Source organism: Ciconia boyciana, chromosome 2, assembly GCF_034638445.1.
Source record: "Ciconia boyciana chromosome 2, ASM3463844v1, whole genome shotgun sequence".
Classification (NCBI taxonomy): Eukaryota; Metazoa; Chordata; class Aves; order Ciconiiformes; family Ciconiidae; genus Ciconia; species Ciconia boyciana.
In genome coordinates, this window is record NC_132935.1 from 95,261,265 (window position 1) to 95,285,792 (window position 24,528).

General features: G+C 42.9%; 1 protein-coding gene across 4 annotated transcripts in view; it reads right to left on the reverse strand.

The window, feature by feature from the left end:
• The window catches only part of F13A1 (coagulation factor XIII A chain), a 69,652-nt gene that overhangs the window by 18,407 nt on the left and 26,717 nt on the right, over window positions 1–24,528 (reverse strand). For all 4 annotated transcript variants that reach the window (XM_072851373.1, XM_072851372.1, XM_072851374.1 and 1 more), the window contains exons 4-8: window positions 24,191–24,442; window positions 17,380–17,498; window positions 11,751–11,858; window positions 9,047–9,221; window positions 5,180–5,318 (exon numbers count right to left, since the gene is read on the reverse strand). In XM_072851373.1, coding sequence (XP_072707474.1) covers window positions 5,180–5,318; window positions 9,047–9,221; window positions 11,751–11,858; window positions 17,380–17,498; window positions 24,191–24,442 — 793 coding nt within the window. The remainder of the gene's footprint in view (window positions 1–5,179; window positions 5,319–9,046; window positions 9,222–11,750; window positions 11,859–17,379; window positions 17,499–24,190; window positions 24,443–24,528) is intronic.

The window sequence follows — 24,528 nt, forward strand, 5'->3', positions numbered from 1 at the left end:
GGAAATGAAAGCTTGGATCAGGGTAAAACTTGTCAGTTAGGAGAGTTAATGAAGCAGCACTACAGAAAAAGGAATTATTCAAGGAAAGTGACGCACACTCAAAGAATTTTTGATGCTGCTGAGAGTAGTCAACGCTGAATCATGCTTGCAGAGCTTTGCTGAGGGCTACCAGAGAATGGGGACACGCTTTGTGGTAGGTGGGTTTTTGAAAACTGTTATGCCAACATGTGAGAGAGACAATCCCTGCCCTGAAACCTTCAGTGGTTCACTTTGAATCAAACTCAGATGTGTCATTGGCTTTGTGTTCTGCGAGAGAAGAACCTGAAGAGCAGGCAGGAGGAAAGGATGATAAAACCAAGCGGGGGATAACAGTGCAGAAAATGGCAGCTCTGCTTCAATTCTGTAATTAGGTAATGCATTTTTTTTCTGTATTATTTTCTATATTCATCCTAGGGCACAGGACCTTTCTCACTGGTTTCTATTGGTGTAGTGTTGGGTGCAACAGGATGGCAATTTTTTTAGGTCTGCTGCCATGCAAATAACAAATACACTTAAGGATATTGAATGTGAATGGACAGAAAGACATTGCTTGTAAAGCACACGAGCATTAAGGAAAGGAGGATGAGGGGAACATTTCCCTCTCCAAAATGTAGCAGAAACTTCTCTCTGGTAGAAGTGAGCACAGCTGAGGATCTGGCTTCCCAGCCATAATTTGTTAAACTGATTCTGTAGTTCTTGTATTCTACAGCAAGCCTGAGACATTAAAGAAAGCAAGAATGGCTATACAGATCAATGTAGTGACCATTAAATATTTACAGAGATAATTACAAATAGACTAAACAAAGCGATGGGGAAATTAATAAAAGATGACGAGGTGGGTTTTATGCCTGGAAGACAATTTAAGAAGGGTACTTCGTATTGCGTATGAGACAGGCACATGCTGGAAACAGCTGCTGCCCTTTCATTAGCTAATAAGCTCAGACATTGAGGTTGAGACAGGCACTGATAATATTATTGAGAAATTAGAGAAAAGTGATCTGGAAGTGAATGGGTGAGCAGAGGTCTCAGAAGGACTTTCTCCATGGGCCTAGACATGGATGAACCCTCATGGGGCCAGGTGACTTCAAGCAAGTTTCTGCTGAGATACTGACATCGGTCTGCTTGGACCTCACAGTAGGAGTGAGTCTTGATTCCCATCCAAGAGAAATATTCTTTAAGTGTCTTTATATCATCATTAAGAGAGACAAGGAGAACAAAGAAAGGGGACAGAGGCAGTACTGATGGGCCCAAATCCGGCCAGCTTTATAAAAATAACTTTTTGCAAAGTCTGTGTAATTTTGTATATATGTTCTGTTGTTGTCGTTGTTTCCTATCCTGAGGGAGAAGATGATCTTTAATAAAAATAAATAAATGTCAGATAACATTCAGAGGGAGCCCCACACTCAGAGATTGATTGGACTAAAAATCCTGGCTCCAAGTATGCCTGAAGTCTGAGAGTATTTAAAACCTGAAGACAGATCAGCTCCAGCAGTACAAGGCAATAGGAATGATATATTAATAAAGAAAAAGAGCTTTGCTTCCAGTTTTCAGGACATTATAAATAAAAGTGAGAAATACATTTAAAAAATCATCATAAATACCTTGAGCTTGTCCTCTTAAAAAAAAAAAAGAAAAGAAAAGAAATAAAAGAGACATTAAAAATAAAATCAAGGTTAAGACACAAGCCATTTAAAGTCGGCATGTGGGCTACCATGGAGTGTTACAGAGTAATGAAGAGAAAGGACACAGAGGAGAAATGAAAAGAGGTGTGTAATATATTAAGTCATGCCCAAAGGGTTATGTGCATCATGTACTAATAAATGCACCAGGAGGATAAAAGGATGAACAATGCAGTTCAGAAAGTAATCAAGCCAAAGAAAAGCAAACGTAGGATGGGAGGATGAAATGCTAGTGTGAAGTTGCATATGGATTTCAGTGGAGCAAGGATGATTTTGGATGATCTGGCCCTGTCCCAAAAGAATGGAAAAAAAACCAGGACTGAATTAAGAAGTCTTGGAAAACAGCTGGGAAAAGGAGAGGTAGGGAAGTAAAAGAAAATGTCAAAAGTGGGTGAAAGTTGTTTCACAGATCCAGTTAGGAGAAGGAGAGAAGAAAAGATGAGACAGTGAAAAAGTCTGAAGTGTGGCAATGATCCATTACTGTGTCTATATGGACTGAGCAGTGAGGTGGCCAGTCACTGGGTCTTGTTTCACATCATTTATAGGCAGAGGAGGTTTCAGAAGAGTGACTTCCTTTACTGCTCTGGGAGCCATAGAAGGACCAGCCCCATGAGATGTACTGAGGTCCTCCTGTCACAGAGACCAGATGCAGCTTAGCAAACTGGGAACCCCCAAGGATCCTAACAGGAGGGAACAGAGCAAATAGCAGGACCACAACCCTGGGCTTCAGGAGAGTAGGCTTTGGCCTGTTTAAGGTCCTGCTTGGAAGAATCCCATGGGAGGCAGTTCTGGATAGAAGATAGGTCCAGGAGAGCTAGTTGTTTTTCAAGGGTCACCTCCTTCAAGCTTAAGAATGGTCCATCCCTATGTGCAGGAAATCAACCAAAAGTGGCACAAGGCCCACATGGTGAACAAGGTGGTACCAGCTAAACTCAGATATAAAAAACATAGTGCACAAGAGGTGGAAGCAGGGAAGCGTGACCAGGAGGAATATAGAGACACTGTCTGAGCGTGCAGGGACAGGTTTAGGAAAGCCAAAACCCAGATCAAATGGAGTATGTCAAGGGACATGAAGAGCAGTAAGAAAGGCAAGTACATCAGTATCAGAAGGAAGACTATGGAAAATGTGGGTCTGCTGCTGAATGGGGCAGGGGACCTCATGGCAAAGGACTAAGAAAAGGCCAAAGTATTCAATGTCTTCTTCACCTTAGTTTTTATTGCTAATATTTGCCCTCAGGAATCATGACCCCTGAGACCAGTGTGGAAGTTTGGAGTAACGAAAATTTACCATCTGTAGAGGAGGAACAAGTTAGAGAATATTTAAACAAACTGGACACGCAGAAGTCCAATAGATATGATGGGATGGACCCAAAAGTGCTGACGGAGCTGGCCGATGTCATTTTAAGACTGCTCATATCTGTCTTCGAAAGGTCATGGTGACTGGGGGAGGTTCCTGAGGACTAGAAGAAAGCAAGTATCACTCCTTTCTTCAAGAAAGAGAAGGAGTACCCAGGGGAACTACAGACTTGTCAGCCTCACCTTGATCCCTGGGAAGGTTATAGAGCAAATTCTTGTCAAAAACATTTCCAAATATATTAAGGACAAGGTGACTGGCAGTAGCAGCATGGATTTACAAGGGGCCAGCCATGCCTGACCAGACTGATAGCCTTCTGCGGTGAAATGAATGACTAAGTGGGCAAGGGGAGACCAGTGCATGGGGGTTGGTTTCTCTTTTGACTTTAGCACCATCTCCCAGAACATCCTCATAGACAAACCACTGAAGTACAGACTAGATAAGTGGACAGTAAGGCTTATTGAAAACTGACTGAACTGCTGGGATCAGAGGTTTGTGATCACTGGTGTGAACTCTAGCTGGAGCCTAGTCACTAGTCGTGTACCCCAGGGGTCGATACCGGTCCGATACTGTTTGACATCTTCGTTAATGACCTGGATGATGAGACCTACTACACCCTCAGCAAGTTTGCCGATATAGAAAACTGGAAGGAATGGCTGATACACTAGAGTCTGTACACGAGGAGAGGCTGAGAAAGCTGGGACTGTTCAGCCTGGAGATGGGAACGCTCAATAGGATCTTATCCATGTGTATAAATGCCTGGTTAGGGAGACGGGGGGAAGAAGACAGAGCCAGACTCTTCTCAGTGGCCCCCAATGACAGGACAAGAAGCAATGGGCACAAATTGAAACACAGGAAATTCTGTCTGAACATCAGGAAACACTTTTTTACTGTGAGAGTGGGCACTGGCACAAGTTTCCCAGAGAGGCTGTGGAGTCTCCATCCTTGGAGATACTTGAAACCCAACTGGACACAGCCCTGAGAAACCTGCTCTAGCTGACCTTGCTTTGAGCAGGGGGGTTGGATGACTTCCAGGGGTTCCTTCCAGTCTCAACTATTCTGTGATGCTGTGATACAAGCTTCAGATGTAAATGAACCTAATTGTTTTCCTTAGATTCCCTCTTGGTAGCAGATTATGGAAATCACATAAAAGAGGTTACAGCAACAGGTTCAGTCATTTCCTCCACCACAGAATGGGTTGATTACAGTTTTAATAGAAAGACTTCTAGAGATTAAGTTGTTAATGAAACATGCTGATGAGCAGCTATGCTGATAAGTTGAAGATATCATTGACACAAATCAGGTATATTAACACTGAATAGGACAAGTATCTCCTGAATATAGGAATATATACAGAGGTCACATTCACTGCTTCACTCTGAGGAGGAGAGGCTTGAGGCCCAATAACCCACACATAATTTCTACTGAACAGAGCACATAATCAATATATGCTACACTTCTCCTGTCAGACAGGAGACAGTAAGTGTTCGAGGAGGAAGTTAGAGCACTGTCTTCTCCAAAAGGATACATAGACTCCATTTCTTGTTCTTAGGGAGTTTTCTTTTTATAAATCTGGCAATAGCACTTCAGTAACTTGTATGATACCTTGGCTTGTTTCTTTTTCACCTGAACTGGATTTATTTTGGAAAGTACCTATTTGCGACAGTGACTGCATGTACACAGTGCAAAACCAGCCTACAAATACGGGAACTGGGCAGAAGCAGGACAAGAAGGGCATTTTTCCATAGATATTGAGGTGTCCCTTTGAGCCTGGCTCTAGACTGATGGAAGTGCCCATCCTATCCCTTTCCATTTTTAGAAATGGCCTGGCCCCAAGGAGCACAAACCCATTCCAGCTCTCCTCCAGTGTGCTTAAATGTGCACTATACCGAATGGTAACATTAGTAGCAGGATCCCCTAGGGTACGTCTCTTTACGTGAGAAGCACTTCATATTAGTCAGCCTAGTAACAATCCATTCATTCTGTTTTACATAAGCTAGCAGCGTTCTTTAATGCACAGAGAAATAAATAAACCACAGGCATTGCTGTCATGTTTTTTACTACTTATGTAGTTGACACATTAAAGGCATTTGCCAGGAGAACTCACCAGACAGAGTCTTTTGTAAGTTTGGTGTCCAATTTCCCTTCATCATCCAGAAAGAAGTCCAACCGTAAATTAGCGTTGTTATCGTGGGCAGAAGAATAGTTGGTAACGAGTCTTGCAGGTATCCCCAAGCACCTCAGAACTGTGGCAAAGAGAGAAAGAAGTGTGATGAGAAGTGAGAAGGACAAATATGAAGACTGTGCTCATGGATGACAGGATGAGTAGGGAGAAACTATTAATAACTAGAAAAAAATGGAAAAACTCAGTCAAATCAACCCAAATAATTCCTCCTATCTGCCTTTATATAGAATATGTTAAATATTTTATTTGATCCCAAAATGATGAGCATTCAAGATCTGTAATGGTACAATGTTTATAACCTAAGCAGCTGATTACCAATAGTTTTAGAATAGTCTTGCACAGTGACCACACTGTAGCTCTTCAGGGCAAATCAGGTGCAATGGGTCCACTGCATGACCAAATGTATACAGAAAAATAAGTCTGAGCTTGCAAGAAATGCAAAATATATTAGGTCTTCTAGTATCAGTAACCCAGGAGAATCATGAGACTGTACTAAAAAGAAAATTAATAGAAAGTGTCTCCTTTTAGTTGATTTGGAGTTTTCCTGTTTGACATTTGCCATCAGAAGGGATCTGGAGGACACAAAGAATAAAGCAGAAAATTATTGCTAACAAGGGGGAAAAGCTGCATTATTTGCAAGTGAAATGTCAAGAGTTAGAGAGCCTGAACAAATTGCATTACATAATTTGTATTGATAGCTAAGTAATAGTATTTTGGAGTCAATAGTCCCTTCCCTTAAAGGATCTTAAAAGGAGGATCCAAAAAAAGGAAAAAAAAACCCTACCCCTAAATCTCAGACCATCACAATGTAGCACTGATGGCTCTCCTTCCCATTTGACAAGTGGTAAATTTGGGATATGTGGAAATGCTATGGCTACGTCTGAAGTGCAGTAGTGCATCATTAGGCTTCTGTGTTTGTGCTGCACCCTGGCTGATAAACAGGCATGGAGCACGGCCCCGAGGGGGAAGTGGGGCTGCAGGGTGACACATCATCTCAGCTTCTCCAGATGAAATATTTTGTCTCTCGGCTAAAAAAAGGTCACTGTTTTCCAATTTAGGAGCCAAGATGGTTCTGCAGAAAACAGAGAGTTTTTCTGGAAAGGGAAAACATTTTTATTGAAAATCCTATTTAAAAATAGTTCTGATGCTGCAGTGTTGAACGGCCCTTGCTGCTACTGCTGGGTTTTGTATATTCATTAGTGTCACCACTGTGACTTCCAATAAAGTGTAACGCTACACATTCATTTCAAGTTCCTGGATGACAAATTACCTGGATGCATCCAATACCATATGTACCTATTGATTAAATTTAATTCAAGCACCTTCCCAGGCTTCCAGCACATGAGCCATCAGGGCTCATTGAAAATAATTTGTCTGACAATTTCAAGATTAATGACCATTTTTTCAGAATGTTTTAGCATTTTTAACAGATGACTATCCAGAGTGTACAATATAGTAACCTTGGAAAGCTGGACTGGTCACAATGATAAAACATTGGCAGCTGAGAAAGACACAAAATCAGCTCAAAACAACCCTTTTAGTTGCACACGGCTGTTCGGACCTTTGCTGTTCTCTCTGTGCAGCAATCAGCAGCTGGACGTGTCAGTGACTATGTATCACATCAGCCACTGGACAACATTTTCATTTCATAATGCTCAACAAACTTTATACTTCAGCAATCCTTGCAGCAGTACAAAGTACCAGGTCTCTGACTTGACTAACTTAGTCAGCAAACCAAGTCTAGTTTTGCCCCAGATAAATACGCCTCTCCATTTAACACAGCAGGCTCCAGGCTTCCAGTGCGTCGCCCCAGTTTCACAGTGGCCTGCAGGCAAAGTACTGTGTACTGGTGATTCAGGGCCAGTGCGGCGGGAAGCTGGGAGAACTGGTGTGTGTGTCTGTGATCTAGAGAATCCAGATGAGGCAACAGGTGGAAGCCACTGTGAGGAACTGCATCCACAGGAAACATTTGCAAGAGCCTTTTCAAACCTATTGCATTGTGCAGAGCCTGAGCAGCATCAAGTACAGACCACACGACCTCAGGCAGTGAAGGAAGCAGACACCTCTCAGGTTCTTTGGATGCGGGTGATTGCTGATTATCCCATTGCACCAGGAATAAAATGAACCATTTCATGTGTTGAAGGACAGAGCACCTGCCAGCACCTCCCCAAATCAAAACAGGAACCTCTCCGGACATATGAAAGAGAAGCAGAGAAACCTGAAACTGCTTCCCCTGCCACAGCTGTGAGAAGCGTGTGCCAGCAGAAGGCTAGATGGTCAGAAGATAGCTTTATTTCTGAGGTCCTTACTGTTTTGAATAGCATTTGAACTACCTCAGGTAACCAAAATGAGTTATGAAATTCAATTATCTAGATTGGAGGAAAATTATGTACAAAATGAAACATACACGTACAGAACAGGCAAAAATAAAGTGAAAATGCAGAGATGTCCAGCCCTGCCTGAGGGTGAAGAACCAGTCTTGTAACTTGTCATTAATTATTCAATTTCCATGTTTGCTGGCAGAAGATGGGTGATTAATAGCCTTCATTTTTGATAAAAGCATAATGTAAAGAGAAGTATAATGCTATTCCTTGAGACAGCAACATGTGACAGTATTGAGACAGATGAAAAAATGAAAGGTTTCACAGAAAGTTTTTCTGTAATTTCCTTTTCACATCTTAAATACAAGGATCAAAGCTTAGATCTTCAGCTGAGAAATGGCTGAGAAGTACTTGATGCAAAGTAGGCTCTAAGCTTGCAGGAATACCCATTGTGTCCCCCTGGTCCTAAGGGGATCTGGTCCCCCCCAGTTTGATACATAAATGCATATGTTGTAAGTGCCTCTAAGGAAGATCATCTGGGCTTAAGAAAGACACCTACTTTTAGTTTCCGTTCAGCTTCTTCTATTGGCCAGTGCTACAAGCATAGGAACTGCTTGACTGGCTCTACATTGGCACTTGATATGAGCATTGCTTCCAATGCCTGGTCCCTATTATCTGTATAATGCACATTTTTTACACTCCCAGAGTCTTTCTTGAGTCCTAATACATTGCAGTGTGTTCCAGTGTATTAGTAATGTTCATCTGGGATCCTGCTGTTAGGAAGTGCTAGACAGTAAAAAAATGGGACCAATCCAACACTGCTTTCCCTACTAGGTTTTATAACTTGTAACACCCCATTTGCTGCAACATTGGAACTCTAATTTGAGCAAGTGTGTTTAGGCTTAACCTTGTAGTACTAGACAATTCATAAACCAGGCCAGTATTTTCCTCATTGTTCTCACTCACAAACTCCATAGAAAATGTTAACAGTGCTCAGTAGACTGGTGCTGGGACAGTGCACGTCAGTCTTGCTAGAAACAATCCTCAGTAGGTGAGATTTAGCCTTTCTGGAGCAGAGACACCGTCACATATCCCATATTGGGTAATAGTTTCATGTTGCAGGTCTACATAAGAAGCCCCCTGTTCATCTCAGATTTCCTAACAGAAACATGGAGTGTGCCAAAAGACTAACTTTCTCCTTCCCAAACTTACCCTCTGTGAGTCACTGAATACATTTTACTGAACATATAAATAGTTAATAGATTTGTGTGGAAAAGCAGCCGAACTGAAGGAGATGCCAAAAGTTTATTTAAAGAGCATCTATTTTAGCCATGTATTTTTAAGTATCTCTAGTATTTACTCCTGAACACCACAGAGCCAGGAAGTATTTTAGCTAGTTTAACCTAAAAGCTCTCTCTGCTATGCAAGAATCATATAGCAGGGTGGAGCTTTGCTCACTGATACCTACATGTGTTGAAGACACCAGCAAAGACCCAGCACTGGCCATATCGCACTGGTTGCTTAGAACTGTAATACTCCAAGAGAATGTCCACGCTTCCCGTCCAGGCTGAAGGTGCAACCCCGTAAGTGTACGTATTGTCCCAGGATCCAGCAACCACACCATTATCATCCCTGGCGTTGATCTAAAGACAAAGGAAACGAGCATTGGGGATGTCAGAGACTGAATAATAAAGAGCTCTTTAACCCAGCAGGCAAAGATAGGATGGGAGATACTGAATATAGCCAAGTTTAGGCTAGAAGTAAGACAGAAATGTTTAATTATGAAGGTAGGAGATGAATAGAACAATCTTGCTAAGGGCCATGGATTCTTCATCACTGAACAATTTTGAATGAAGGTCAGACACTTAAAAATAATGGTGAAATTAAATCACCACACTGAGTATCCATGTTGCCAATTTAGTAAGTTTTATTAACATTAAACATGCTTACTGCTTTGTATTTATAATAAACATGATCAGTTATACACTAATAAACAAGCCTCAGAAATACTAAGCTGGATTCTTTCCTAACATTGCCTGGTTTTTTTGTCCATATTAGCCCAGAGATTTTAATAAAATCACTCCTGTTTTACGGCAGATTGAGAGGAGAACCAGTCCACTGTTATTTTTAGAGTTGAAACTAATTTCTTCGGTCCAGCGCACATGAAAACAATAAGGAATTTGCTGTATAAGTTTTCCCCTGGTAAGATTATACAAAGCAAGGAGTTTTGCTGACTAATGGCTATACTGATAGGCATTAACGAGCAATACATCTCCTAGCTGCAATTTGAACCAAACCAGTTGAAGCTGTGCAAAAAGCTCATTCGCTCTGTACCTTTTAATTATGCTAATGTGGAACAGCTACACGCCAGCCAAATAAATCACAATTCTCATTTAAGAGCTTTTGGCTGGATTAACTACTGTTTTATAATTAGAAAATCGACTTCCTGTGAACCCTAGGACTGAATAAAGATAAGTATTCAGAGTCATAACCAAAGGGTTAAGGGGTTGTGCCCATCTTACTGTCGTGGGAAACGTGCCAAGAAAAGAGGCACTTCAAGGACAGGGCAGTGGGTTGATCTTCAGGCTCTCCTCTGGCTGTAAAGAGATGAAGAAGGGGATGACTCTACCTGCTCTGCAATGTCAGGAAGCCTCAGAACGATCCCAGCATGGGGCACGTCCTCAGACAAACTCAGCTCTACCACATCACATCTTGAGCAAGAATGTGGGTAAGGAACATGGGCAGGACTTCAACACCTCTTGGCCACTTCTTACTGAGGCCAGATTTCAGACGGCCAAAACTCCCACCCAGCTATGGCCTAATCCTGCAGATTAGACCTGAAGTCCATTGACTCCTGGATTTCCAATGGTGAACTTCTCCACCTCCCTAAAATGACTGAATGGCTCAAAACCTAAGTAATATCCAAGCCCCCTTTGGGTTCATAAACTTTGCGCTATTCTGCCCATAGGGCTTCCAGGGTCCCTGCACGAGACACCCTTTACATTTACTAGCCCAGTGATGAGGGAACCATGTTCAATTCTTACATCTATCTGAAGGTCTGAAGCCATATTTCTAATGTCTGGGGTGAAAGAACTAACCAAAAAGTTAAAAGAGAAAGAGAAGTGGAGGTGCTCTCAATCCTTCTTGCTGAAGCTATTCAATTTAACTTGATGTTATGCAAAAATCAGCATGTGGCACTGAGAGGCTGGAGATCCCATTTCAATGTCATCTAAGACAAAGAGCTCATTCTCTTAAAGCCTGAGAAATGCTGTAACAAGTGGATTAAAGGATCATCCATCTCCAGCAGCCATGTTTTGCAGACAGTCTATTTTAGTAGCTGACTTTGGAGAACATCTAATGACACTAGCTCGACGACTAGGGTATTCTTCTGGGAAGCAGAAAGCATCAGTTCAAGACCTCTATAAGGCAGAGGAGAGGATGCAGCCTCTGCCTTCCACACCCTGGATGAGTCTTTCATCTTGCATACCAGGGGTGGGGCTGCTGTTGTAGCCACAGCATGACACCTGGTGCCTAGCAGCTGGACAGAATGGAGATGTGGGAAGCCTTCTCCTTATTCTTTGCTTCTGATTATTTTAGGAACCTGCATTCTGGATACAGTAAGTTTTGTGGGCCCCATGTTTAAGAGCACAGCTCTCACAGTGCTTTCTTCTGGGGCCAAGCTATCTTATGTAAATATCATCAGCTTGACTAGGCCATCTCAGGCTTAAAAATCAGACACAGTGACATCCACCATGGCAGTGTCTTAAGAATCCTTCGAGGTTAGTGCTGGAGTCCACATAAAGTCTCTGAATTCCCCATCCCAAATTCCGCCCATCATGCCACCTTACCATCCATGGCAGAAATAGCTTTCTCAGTGATCTCAGCTACCAGAAAGTGAGCACAGTGTCACAAGAAATGCTATCATGTCTGGAGTGCAATGTCTAAAAGTGGCTTTCCTACCAGTCAGGTACCATTCTCAGGAAAAGGTGATGAGCCGACATAAATATTTCACCTTTAGTGGAGTGAAATAAAATGCCAGACTCCAGAGGTCAGAATGGAAAATTGAGCTGGCACCTGTTGGAGTGAGCACATCGGGGCACGAGGGCCAGTTAAACCAGCCTGGCTTTGATTTACGAGTTGCTTCTGACACATCTTAGGCATCTATTACATACCACTGCAGCAGCAACACGGCAGATTTTGATTGGGTTTCCGCGCCCAGAGAGCTCCAGTTCTGCCTTGTCCATCAGGAACAGGCAAGCATCCAGAATGTTTTCTTCAAACTAGATAAAAGAAAATAAAAGGGGAAACAGAGGGAAAATTAAGTCACTTTTAATTCTGGAAAGCAAAGGAAAAGTTATCTTTCATTGTTATAATAGCTGATCAGCTTCAAAATTAGCTGGTCAAGGCAAAGTTCTGTGTTTAAAAATACAAGTTTTCTTCTAGAATAATCGCGCATGCATAGCAAAAAAACGTGGGAACCTGTGAGGGAAAAGAATGTCATTTTAAATTCAATCTCAGTCCGGTTTCCAGAAGGTTAAAATGACAACACAGCCTTTCTGACAGGACATAAAATTTTAAGTGCTAACAAGTATAAAATAAGAAGGTATTATAATAATAACTACAAGAAGCTAGTCTGCTCACGAAGGACTTCATGTCCTTCACAGATTCCAGACCTGTTAATTTCAGGACCTCTCTGACACAGCCAATGCAATGCTGGGAAGCTGAACAATAAATGGTTTGCCAAAGTTAATTTGAAGACGCTCACATTTTAAAATTAATTTTTAAATATGTTTAAAATTGACAAGCCAAAAGCAGATTATATAGATTAATCCTGGTCTACGAAACTTAGACTTCAAAAATACCAAGTGACCTAAAGTAGTCATCTTCAAAAATAGAGTGAAAAGGTACAGTTTCTTCGATCCAGCATGAACAAGCACAAGAATGAATTGAGGGCAGAGGTGCCTAAATAGACCAGAAACCATTTGTCACAGAACTTGCCCTGTGGTGTATTTCATTTTCCTTAAGAGAAACTGCATAGCAAAGGAAAATACCTCTGTCCCCTGGAAAACGGTAGGAGACAGGGAAATGCACATTAATGAAACAAATATCTTCTAGGTACACAATCTTATATTAACATTCAAGGCTGTTACAGAAACTCCACGGACCTTGTCCCCTTGCCGTGTTAGGCTTTATGTTCAATGCTTGCATCCTTAAAGATATGATTCACGCTAACGCGATTTTTGCTCTCATGCTGCTACTAGAGCTGGATTGATTTTGCAACTGTCTCCAGCTCCAGCCTGGCTTAGGGGTCCTTGGCAGATAAAGGCGATCTGAGTTTTGCCTCCTGAAGAAAGTGAGCAAGAGCCCAGGCCAAGCTGCTGCTTCAGCAGCCTGGGGAGAGGCAGAGGGGAAGGAAAGGTGAGGCTAGAGAGCTGAAAAGGAAGCCCCAAATAGTCAAGACTGCTGCTGATGCTGCAGGGAAGATGGGAGGGATGGGGGTGACATCCCAGGCAGCAGCTGAGCTCTGGCATAAGCCGAGAAAGTGGAGGCACCACCACGTTTCACCACCCTCAGCCATTTCCTGGCCAAGGAAAGTCCTTTTCTTTGCCTTTGCCTCGAGCCTGCCTGGCTCTCATTGCTCAGGGTACCACCGCCGTATGGATTCTTTTCAGCAAACATCTCCAAGGCAGCACACCTCTCTCATCATCACCCATACTTGCATTGAATTACTTTCTCTGGAGCAGACGTTCACTAGTAACACCTTATAATCAGCAAAACTGAATTCATGGTGTTTGGGCAAATAGGGAAAGAGGGATCAGTGTTTCCCAGGGACCTACTCCTAATATTGTATCAACCCTGGGAAGCTGAATAATTGCACGGTAGACTCTCCAGTCCCCTCCACTGGTATGTGATGTAAATAATCTCAGGTGAATGACTGCGCTGTAGAGACCCTCCTTCCCAAGGAGAATCCTCACAACAGAGAATGTAAACTAAGGGCCCTCACAGCCTTCCTTCCTGCTTCAAGTTAACTTTTCTTCTGGTCTGGCCCAATGATTTGTCACTTTCAGCAGGATCAAAATCTGCTTTCTGCACTTCAAGTCATCAGCAGTGCCTAAGACCTGAGTTAAATCAATAAGAAGTTTACCCTGCAAATTAAATCTTTCTCATCTACAGTTTATGAGACACTGTCAATCTTGCCAGCATATACAGGAAGAATAAAGAGGAAAGAAATTGCTATCAGGGTTGTTGCCTTCCACCTTAGCATTTATAAAATGACATGGATGCTTGTGAAATAACTGGATTAACTGGAGAAGAGATAGGACAGCTGTGAAGTCTAGCTGCGTTACGCTGTTGCAGTAGTGTAGGATGCAGAGTAGCCTTAACTCTAAAGCCAGTTTTGCCCTTCTTCACTATCCAGGGATTTAAAAACATTAAATCAAACTAAATCAGTTTCCTGCTCTCACTCTTGGCATGAAAATGCTATCTAGAAGGAAGTGGAATAGAAACATAGCACTTGTAAGGCTGAACACCCCTGAAATGTCGGGCGAACCCGAGCAGCGGCAGGCAGCCAGGACAGGTGAGAGAACTTGGGCCAGGCACAGGCACTGCCTGCTCAACGCAAGCTGAAATGAAGATAAACCAAATTCAGGACCAAGCAACCTTGGCAGAGCCACCTGGGAAAGACTGCAGATGGAAAACAAGGTGTGAGAAAACACACAGGCAATGGGGTTCTGTCTGCACACAGACGTGCGTTGTGTTACAGAGCAATGCATTTAGTCGGGCTGGCCTTCAGCGGGCGTCCTCTCTCATGCTAACCTGTTTCTAACAGATGACCTTCCATTTAAATCAAAGTAAGAGGGGCTGTATCACCTTTTGCACTGGTTGAATTAGGGCTGTATTTCTCACAGTCAGTTGCAGGCAGATGTGATCTCACGTTGCCTGTGGTCTGATGTGACCAAATGCACTTGCCGTAAACTTACACGTGCACAGTGGGGCTGCAAAGCTAATGCAGCTCAACATGTGGACATGAGACAACTCTATGCCCACCTGTTTTATTTTATTTTTCTCAAAAAAAAGCAACGTATAATGACCAATATAGCATCCAATTTCTGACATTTCTCAGCCAGAGAATTCCTATGTGCCTAGATTTCTTCCAAAGCCAAATTTCACCTGCATCCCCTGTGGGCTTTTCTGAGTGACTCACTATTTACACTTTCTTAGAAGAAAGGAATCACAGTAATGTTACAAGGAACACCTCCATCCTCATTCATTACAGCCATGTTTCAACTGATCTGTTGTTTTTTCTTCCTCGGTCCATTTTTCTTGCCTTTCCTCCTCTCATGTTGATGCTGCTCATTAAAGACAGCAGCTGTGAGAATCATCTCCCACTAGTAACCCAGTTTTGAATTGTATGTTCCTTTTTAATTTACAACCTGAGTTAAAGCTTACAGCTGTCATTGTTCAAAGCAAATTTTAGCCTAAGAACATTACCATGCACAAGTCTACCTGTATTTTTGTATATGACCATATATACCTTTCACCTCTATGACTGTATGTGGCCTTATGTTTTTTACTTACACTGTTGTATAGGGCTATATGTCATAAATACAAGACGCATACATGTATGATATACCCATAATATAGGCCTTGCTGCTAGTACTTTTACTCATTCATAGCAATGCTCTTATTCTTAACATCCAGGATTGCTGAAAATGAGGAAGATGCATGTTTTTAGTGGCTGGAAATTGTCAGGGTAAGACCAGGAACATTACGTCCTCCATCTCACTGAAAGCGAGGGAACAAGAAGAATGTTTCTCCATTGCTTTGCAGTTTGAGATGTCTGTTACACCCATACAAAATGATTGATCCCATTAAAACTCTTGGCTTGGGCCCCCTTAGATGCATCTGCCACACTCAGTTTTCACATGGGCAAGTGATAGCAAAAAGTGCACCACAGCACAGTGTGGAAATCAGGTCCTCCAATTTCAGACAACACAGGAATGAAAGTACATGACAAAGGGATATGGAACAGCCTTAACACCCCAGACAGAACTACCTCCTAGCAAAACCAAATAAATAATGCAGTTTCTCTAGGGAGGCTGGTGTTTGTGTCAGGAAGGTACTAGATTTGCAGAATATAAGCACCTCAGGCCAAGCCACCATAGGCCATAAATTTAGCATCTTAGGACATAAATCCAGCAGCTGGTTTAAGCAGCATTATCCAACTCCAGCCACTCATTCCCCTCTCTCCCTCCCCCTTACATCTGTCACGGAGTGAATCCCAAATCTAGGAACAGAGCAAGCCCAAAAAATAGCCCAGGGGAAAAAAAGTAAAAAATCAAGGAGATGCTTATTCAGCTAGATCAGCTCTCCAGTCTGATTCACTGCACAGCTGCACAAGCACTTGCAGGGGGAAGGAAGGGCCAGGAGGGGGCATTTTTGGTCAACTTAAATGCACACCCAGCTTTGGCCTCAGGATCTGGTTCCACATCTCTTATATCAGAGGCACCATCAGCTTATGGAATTGCTCCCTACCACCACCTTATTTAAGGGTTATTTTTATCTCCGTCAGGATGACAGTCAGACCCCGCAAAGAACAGCGCTGACACAACCAAAGGAACGGCACAGAGGCAGGAACTCCCTAAGGCAGTGCTGCCGCAGGAAAAAAGATGAAATTGTACCCTTAAATAAGGAAACAAGAGAGATGTGAGTTCAAAGAGCTCTCCAGGGCAAGTACACTGGCAATCCGTCCAGCTCAAGCTTTGAGATTGTCTTCAGCTGAGGGAAAGAAAGCAAAGCAAGAAGGCCCCTTCTGCGAGGCTGTGCCAGGGAGGTGCCACGAAAACCAAATGGATCCATCACCATAACATTAAGGAAATACTTCAATACTTTCTTAATCGTGCTATTGTGAAAATCCAGGAGGTGAGACGAGCAGAGTTCACCATGTCCAATAACTCCTTTGGAGCCCCTCTGAATGACAGCTAGGGTTAGTTTTGCTCGTTTTGATTCTGCTCATTAATGCCTTTTCCCTATTCTCAAACAACACCTTAACTCTTTCATCCCATGGGGATTTTCAGGCTGGTTAGTGCTTACAAACAGACTGAGGTAAAATAGACAAGCAAGCAATAGGAGTCTGATGTTATTGAAAGCACACCAATACCGTACACCAGCTTGGCGGGGGGTGTTTCCCACAGGCTGCAAGAGACCACCTGAGACTGATGTTGTCAAGTCCAGGCAGCAAAGGGAGAGGTTCCCTCCCTTTGTCATTGTGGCAAGGAAATTTAAAACTCTGGGATTAAAATCCCAGTTTGCCATAGGAAACCTGTGACAAGCTGACACAAGCCCCCCCCCCGCCCCAAGCAGATGAGAATAATTTCCATCAAGTTGCTAGAACTAAAAGGAGGAGTCAAAAAGCAATACAACCTGTTGCTGAAAAATGAAAAAAAAAAATCCCTCTACTCTTTCACCAAATCGGTTTGATCCTGAAGCAGCAATAACGTAGCAGCAGAAATACTGCTGCATTGTGGAAACCTCAGCTAATGATTATAACTTTCAACAGGCAGCCTCTTAGTATCTGAAATACGCCTCTAAAACAAGATCTTTAAATGTTAGCTATATAACGTTGCTTTTCTGGATTAGGCATATACCCACTTCATACAATTTTAAAATTATGCCCGTTGTCTTTCTGAAGGAGAGACCAATAATGCACTCCAGAGCCCACAGTCTCAACCACAGTCTGGTGTCAATTAAATTCACTTGCTGTCCTGCTGAGAGCAGCCAGAGAAGGTCTAAATAACTCACCTGACCGTAACTCCAGCTTCTTAATTTTATGTCATTGATGTTTCCATGGAAAACAATACCAACATCATTCAGGACGTATTCTTCCCTTTCCTTTTCGTCATCCAGATACACAGCATCCTCTGCATCAGTTTACCGAAAATAAATGTTAACACAGTCACTTAGTTTTCATATAAGACAGATAAAAAATCTTAGCATATAATACAGTCACCTTTGATGAAAAGTACCCCTCTTCCGTCAAACAAAGCATTACTTGCTTCAACAGAGTGCAAGAATAAGGAGGTAGTGACCCCAGTTAGGAATATGATACACAACTTAAAAGCATGCAAGATGCAAAAATGCTGACAACTCCTGCCTGTTTTCTCAGGATCTGTAAAGTATGATTAAAATGTCACATCTTATCAAGAATTTTATGATTACTGTGTACCACTAATTTAAAAGTTGGAGCACCATGACGCAATTCTGCATCCGTACAAACAGATCAAAGAACAATTTCAAACCTATTAATGTTAATGGAAAACAGCTCAAGTCAAGAGATCTAAAGAAAAATCTGTAGTGCATTAAAAAAAAAAAATAGAATACAGTTTTTATAGCATATTACCAGAAGGGTTTGGTTACTTTTTCTGTACGTAAGTTATTGACTGGAGTATCCCTCCCCCAGGTAGCTTGACTGACCAGCTAATATGAGGAGAATTGCAAGTGCCCAAGTGAAAACTGGAAGTAATTGGAAGAGATCTTTATCAAAACATATACAAAGGGTATACCCTAGATTGGTCTTATATCAAGAGTCAAGAGCATATGCATGGACCCTCACGCTGCAAACATGATTCACATATGTATATAACCCATTATTAACATTCATAAATAACTCTGAATGACATGAGACTATTCAGACGTTCACAGGTAAGTATGAAGCAGGTTGTGATTCTGTGACACTAGAATAGTTGAGGATTTCTTTCCTGTGCCAGTGCTTGTATTTTGAGACTAAGAGATACAGCTTAACAATTAATAGTATGGGAATTAATTAATTTGAGGAAATCAGTAATGTGGTACCAGATAGCAAATTAAAGGGAAGCGATAACCTCTGATAGTTTGATACGGGCAAGTACAAAACTCCCACTCACTACTGCTGTAGTGGATTTCTTCAGCATCCCACTACAAATTACTAGCGGATCATTTCACTTTTAAAAGCCTATTGATTTGTTGTATTTTGTTGAAATGCAAATCAGATTTGTACTTCCTTGTAAACCTCATCCTCAAAAGCTTCTTCATTTGCCCATAAAACTGCAATTTGGCTGAAAATAAGCTAAAATCTGAGCCCCCTGAAAAAATCAATGGCAAAACTCACACTGGCTTCAGCTATACACCTGACCCTGCTGGAAGTTTGGTTTTCTCTGAAGATATATTTGTACCTCTATCTCTATACATACAGAAGGGATTATGCATAGATACGTAACATAATGACCTCCACATTGGTGTGCAAGGAATGATAGGGAAGCAGGTGTTAGATGTAAGAAGCCTTTATTGCATTTGAGGAGATCAGTGCTTGCCATTATGCTTCTGACAGGGTTGCTGTACAGGTTCTGCAGACTACGTCCGAATCCGAGCAAACGGAGAAGCAGCAGGTTTTATCGGGTTTTCCCTAAGGCGGGCAGGTCTGAGACCCACTCTTGCATTTGGTGGGGTGGTGGTATTCACCCAGCTTCTAAGGGCTGGGCCATCAAGAAGTTTCTTTATAGGCTTGTCACTACCCATGACCTAGTCAGCCTGCACCCAGGCACAAAGCGGAAGATCATGGGTTTATCATATTCAAAGGCTACCAGGTGAAAGAGAGCATTAAAACTTGACAGTGAATCAAAAAGCTGCAGTCATTTATGCCGGCAGAGACTCTCATACTTATGAAACTGCACATTATATGACTTTTTGAGGTCCAGCTCCCAGCTCTAAACAAGTTCTGCATAACATCCCACTAAAAATGTTGCAGATGTTACAGATCATGTAGGTTCTGTTTCATTAGGCTGGATCTGCCTGATTTGCTGATTGAACAATTATATGTATTTTCCCACCGAGCTTTGGATTTTACTAAAGCATGTCCATACAAATGGTACAGAGAACACATTTAAAGAAGGAGAACTCACACCTTCTTCTGTACAGTTATGCATTCAGTGGAGTGTGTGCATATGCCTTCTTGACAGCTGTTGGTTTTTTTCAGGGATTAAAAATATCAATATTGATCTGGTTGGTATCAATTGAGATGCTAGTGTTATTTTGAGATTGCATGATCTTTGCTAAATCAGATGAAAATTGATTAACTTCTCCATCAATTATTTTAAAATATTTGTGGGTTTTGATAAAGTAAAAAGGGCTTCTGCGTTTCACAGAGAAGCCTGCTGCTTTGATTTTTGACAGCTTTCACTACCCTTGAGACTGTTTAGAAGAAAATACAAGGCATTTGTGACTACTTTGATGCTAAGCGTGCTCTACATAGTACAACTCCTAATTATTTTGTGCAAGTAGAGGCTCACATCTGACAAACAGAAGAATTCCACGGAAATGTGCTGGGTTTGTTTGTTCTTTTTCTCTAGAAGTTTAGGGGTTTTTTTACTCACTTCTTTTATCCTGGGAAATTACTAAGACACTAGCAATGCTACAAAGAAGCAAATTAGTCTCTATGCTGCTCTGAAGATGGATAAGGTGAAAATACACGTCACGTGAAGACGGTACTGCACACGAGGAATCCCACTGAACACAGTCTCCTTGTAAAAGAGATGAGGAGTGCAGTGTAGCTCTTTCAATTTGGGAAGGTGAATGAGCATGAGAGGACCCTAGCCAGTATGGGGGGACCCCATCCCCAGCACAGCAACTGCCTGGAATTGGAAATACTATTTCTTCATGCAGACAGTGACCGGTGAGCACAGCCGCACCAGCAGATGGGTGGAGGTGGAGGCAGCAGGCTTGCCCTGAGCACCCAGCCTCCCTTCAACGCACTCCCGTGGGAATCCAGGAGGGCAAGGCTGGGCCTTGCTAGAACCACAAAACTCCCAGGGCCCTTGCTGGGAAGAGGGCAGCACTGTGGCAAACACAGAGCTGCAAGAGCTAAATACAGTTACCTACAAAACCCACTCCACCCAGGACCAAGATCAGTGTGCTGCCTTGCAACTGTTAGTGCTTGCCTACATTAATGTAGCAGAAGGATGAAGCTCTGTGTGAATTTTACCCACATGGAAGCTATGATACAAGAGATCAAATTTAAGATTTAGCTATAAACACAAGAAAATGTTATTGGGCCAAATTTGGATGACTGGTAACATGTGAGAGGAGTCCAAAGTCAACCACGTTACTAATCTTCAAACTGTATTAGGACATTTAAGCAGAAGAAATGTGCAACTCAATAAAGTTGCAATATATATTTAATTTCTTAAATATAATGCTCTTTGCAGGAGGCTTGGGTGAGCGAAACGCACACCTCAGCCCACAGAGTCTGCAACTTACTCAGATACACTATGCCTTTCCACCTGTGAGAGAGCCACACAAGTCAATGCAAGGTCTTTTCCTGATAAGCACTGAATGTTCCACAGCAGAAAGTTGCTGGGACTCAGCACCTCCTTGGAAAGAGCTCACAGTATCCAGATCAAAGGAGCCCTTCTCAGCTTTCATGTAGTCTGATACTGCTAAGAGTTAAGTTAAACTCCAAGAAGTCATCCTTAACTACTTGCCATTTGTATCTTCTGTTTCAGAACTGAAGAGGGCTCTGCATGCCCAAAAACACATCTGTTTTTCCCAGCTATGTCAGCTGGCTGAAGAAAGGATGCTGACTCTCCTCACAGGCTTTACCTTGCTTATTAAGTAATGCAAATTTCACCTGAGTATCTGAAATCTCAATCCACTAGCCTGCTGAATTCCCATATGTTTGGGGCTGGTGTATATCATTTTGCAGGATCAGGCCCTGCATCTGCATCTTTAAAGTATTCTTGGTGATCAGCCTTAAATGTAGCTAAGGGGATTAAGACATATAAAAGCATCTGATAATTTTGGAAGCAAAGTACTCTGTAGCTTGACTAGTAAAGTATTCAAACTTGTTCTGAAACAGCAGAAAAAAACCCGCATCCCTGGCTGGGAAGATATGTCAAAACTGAACTACAGTTTTGTTCATAAGTAATAAGAAAGGGCACAAATGCCTCTGTCTTAAAGAAAATCTCATACCAACACATTGATGTTTCTCCAAAATGATGAGTCGGAAAGCTGCGCTAGACACTGACAGAGCCCATACTCTGCTCCCTGCTATAACAATCCCCATTCACTCCTGGCATCAGCCTTCTCTCTTTTTAATGAGGCTTTTCACTCAGAGTTTTCTGCTTTGCTATTAACCCAGCAAACAAGTATAGGAGATTTTCAAGCTATTGTTTTCTCTGCACTTTAACTGCCTGAGTTTTTATACCCTTTTGTCATTCCAGTGAACAATCTTTTCCAGCCAGCGGATAAAGCGTGGAGAAACAGTCCCTGGTTTTCTAACACAAGGAAAGGGGGAAAAGGCAGATATAGGAGCCAATTAGTCCAAACCGCCTAGGAGTAAAAGCGGAGGAAAGAAATGAGAATAAATCCAAATCCAAATCCAAATGAAACATGCAGAAAATGAAAACTACAGTAGTCAGCAAGGGACAGGACCTGAAGTCATTGAGACACACCTGAACACGTAAGCTGGAGATGAAAACACGGTCCTCCACGGGTGACCCTGAGTTGCCTCCCCTGGGCCTGGGGGCACGCAGCACACCCTTGCTGCCCAGAGACTCTCTTCTGCTTTCCTGAAGCAGAGCTTTTCCCTCGGCTTTGCCCATGGCTGCCACTGGAGGCAACTGCTGCATGTCTTGCTCCCTACAGGTTTGCTCCCACGCTGTGGTTTTAATCTTGCTAGCTTTTGGCCCCATTCAGCTCAGGTGTGAGGGAGGGAGGGTGTAGGAGAGCAAAGCACCCGTGTGCCATGAACAGATGTGGACCAGTCAGCACACAGAGCTGGCGGGGAAGGAGGTGAGAAGAAGGGATTGATTTTCCCCTTCCACCCCCTTGGCTAGCACCTTGAATCAGCCTGTGTGGTCCCAGTCACACCACAGTGGGCCAGCCAAGCCCCCCACATCATATTTTTTCTCCACATTATGGCTGTATGCAACCCTTGCTGGTTGTATGCTAGTCATGAGGCAACCTGAGGTAATTTAAGAAGCTTTTTATTGGGGGTTTATCCCTTTCAAGGAGATACTGAGCCACTGCATAGTCACCACGCTGGCTAACAAACTGGCTGTTATGACACTCATGACTAAAGCCAAGGGATGCTCTACCTTGGGGTGGAGAATTGCACCTCCCTACCTGGAGCTGTGACAGGCTGATGATGCCTTCACAAACCTTGAGAAGTTTTGTCTGCTCACAGTGGGTCATAACTTTGGCAATGATTCCTCTCTTTCTGTTAAACACTCTCCCTCCTCTCCCAGAATAAACTCTTAGCATGCTGCTAAGAGGTATCTGCCTCTACACTGCTTTCAGAAGTATCTCACGGTGTCACGGGACCTTGGGCCCTGCCCTTCCCTCCTGTTCCCACTTAACTAACTCCGCTTTACTCAGCATTAACATATATCTTCCTAAATAATGCATAAGCTAATCATTGCTTATATTCCCTAGGACCAGGGGCAAGTAATGAATTCAGCACAAATCATCCGATGTACTGACAGTAGTGCAGCTGAATAATGGACTCTATTAATAACGCTAAACTTACTCGTCACTCAGTAGGATGGCCCTTGTTTGGTACGGGATTATTTGATGTAAATACTCTGGTAAAAACATTGAAAGATGAAGGAAGGGTGATGGGATAATATTAAACTTAGCTGGTGACCTAAATATATAGCAATATGTATGCCAGACTTGGAGCCTAACAAGTGTCAGAAGCTGAGACACAGTGCTACAGCCTGTCAGAAGGCTGAGCCAAACCTCTCCAGTCCTCCTTGCCCTCTCCTCAAAGCTACACTTGGAGTTCACTGGGTAAAAAACAATTCTGCTAGTGTAAGGGCTGATTTTACCCAGTATCCAGGGAGATTAAAAAAAAATAAATTGTTCTTCAACCCACTGGATTATAAAAAAAGGCTCATTTGCAAAATGTTCTGTTCCTCACAGAGGACAGGGTTGCTGGTAATTAGTCACCACTAAAGGGGAAGCTATACGGGCAAATGTCGTGTAGTGGTGGGAAGGCACCACCAGCGATGCTGCAGCAGGTTGGCTGCATCCAACCTGTGCAGGAGGAGCAGCTCCCATTGAATTCCCGCAGGCTCTTGGTTGCAGATGCTCAATCCTAAATGTGGCAATCAGCGATGTAACTCAACAGAGTATGGGATGCTGCCACATCCTGCCCCACACCAAATCCTGGAAAAAAACATGCCTGTATTGACTTGTCAGTTTAAGGCACACACAGGCAGGCAGGAGGCTCATGCTGATGCCTATTAAAGTCCGAGCAAAGTCTTGAGGTATATTTACTATGAGAAACAGAGCATCATCACACTGCCCGAGCTGGTAAACGCAGGCCTGGCCTCTTAAAACGGCAGAGTGCAGCTACAGCACAGGCACAGGTCTGCAGCATGGAGCCCCGCTCACACAAGGCTATTCCCCAGCCTGAAAGACTTGCCTCTTGGAAGAGTTACTATATAATTTCCAGACACAAACTGGCTTGTCTCCAACCACCTTGGTACCAAGCTCCCCTTCCTGGACCACCCCCTTCCAAAAACCAATGAGCCTGGCAGCAGAAAGTCTGAACCGTTGGTTCTGATACGGTACTTACGCTGGCACCAGGGATTGAACAGGATGTAAGTGTCAGTTGCTGAGTTTCTTCGTGTCCGGAGGATGCCAAAGGGAGTCGAGACAGCAACGTACAGGCGAAACTTCCCAATGATGCAGGTGGCAGAGGACATGATGGACAGGTGAATGGAGTTGTTCTCCATATGGGTAATCTTGGCTCCCCACTCACCGGGTTTCAGCACATCACCTAGCAGGATCGGTATGTAGGTGCCTTTGTTTTGCTGTGGGTAGCGACCTGGAGAGAGAGGGGGGGATAACTCCATGAAGAGGTTCACCTTGTTTTGACACTCCCTTCATTTCCTGGCAGTCCTCTATCCCTTT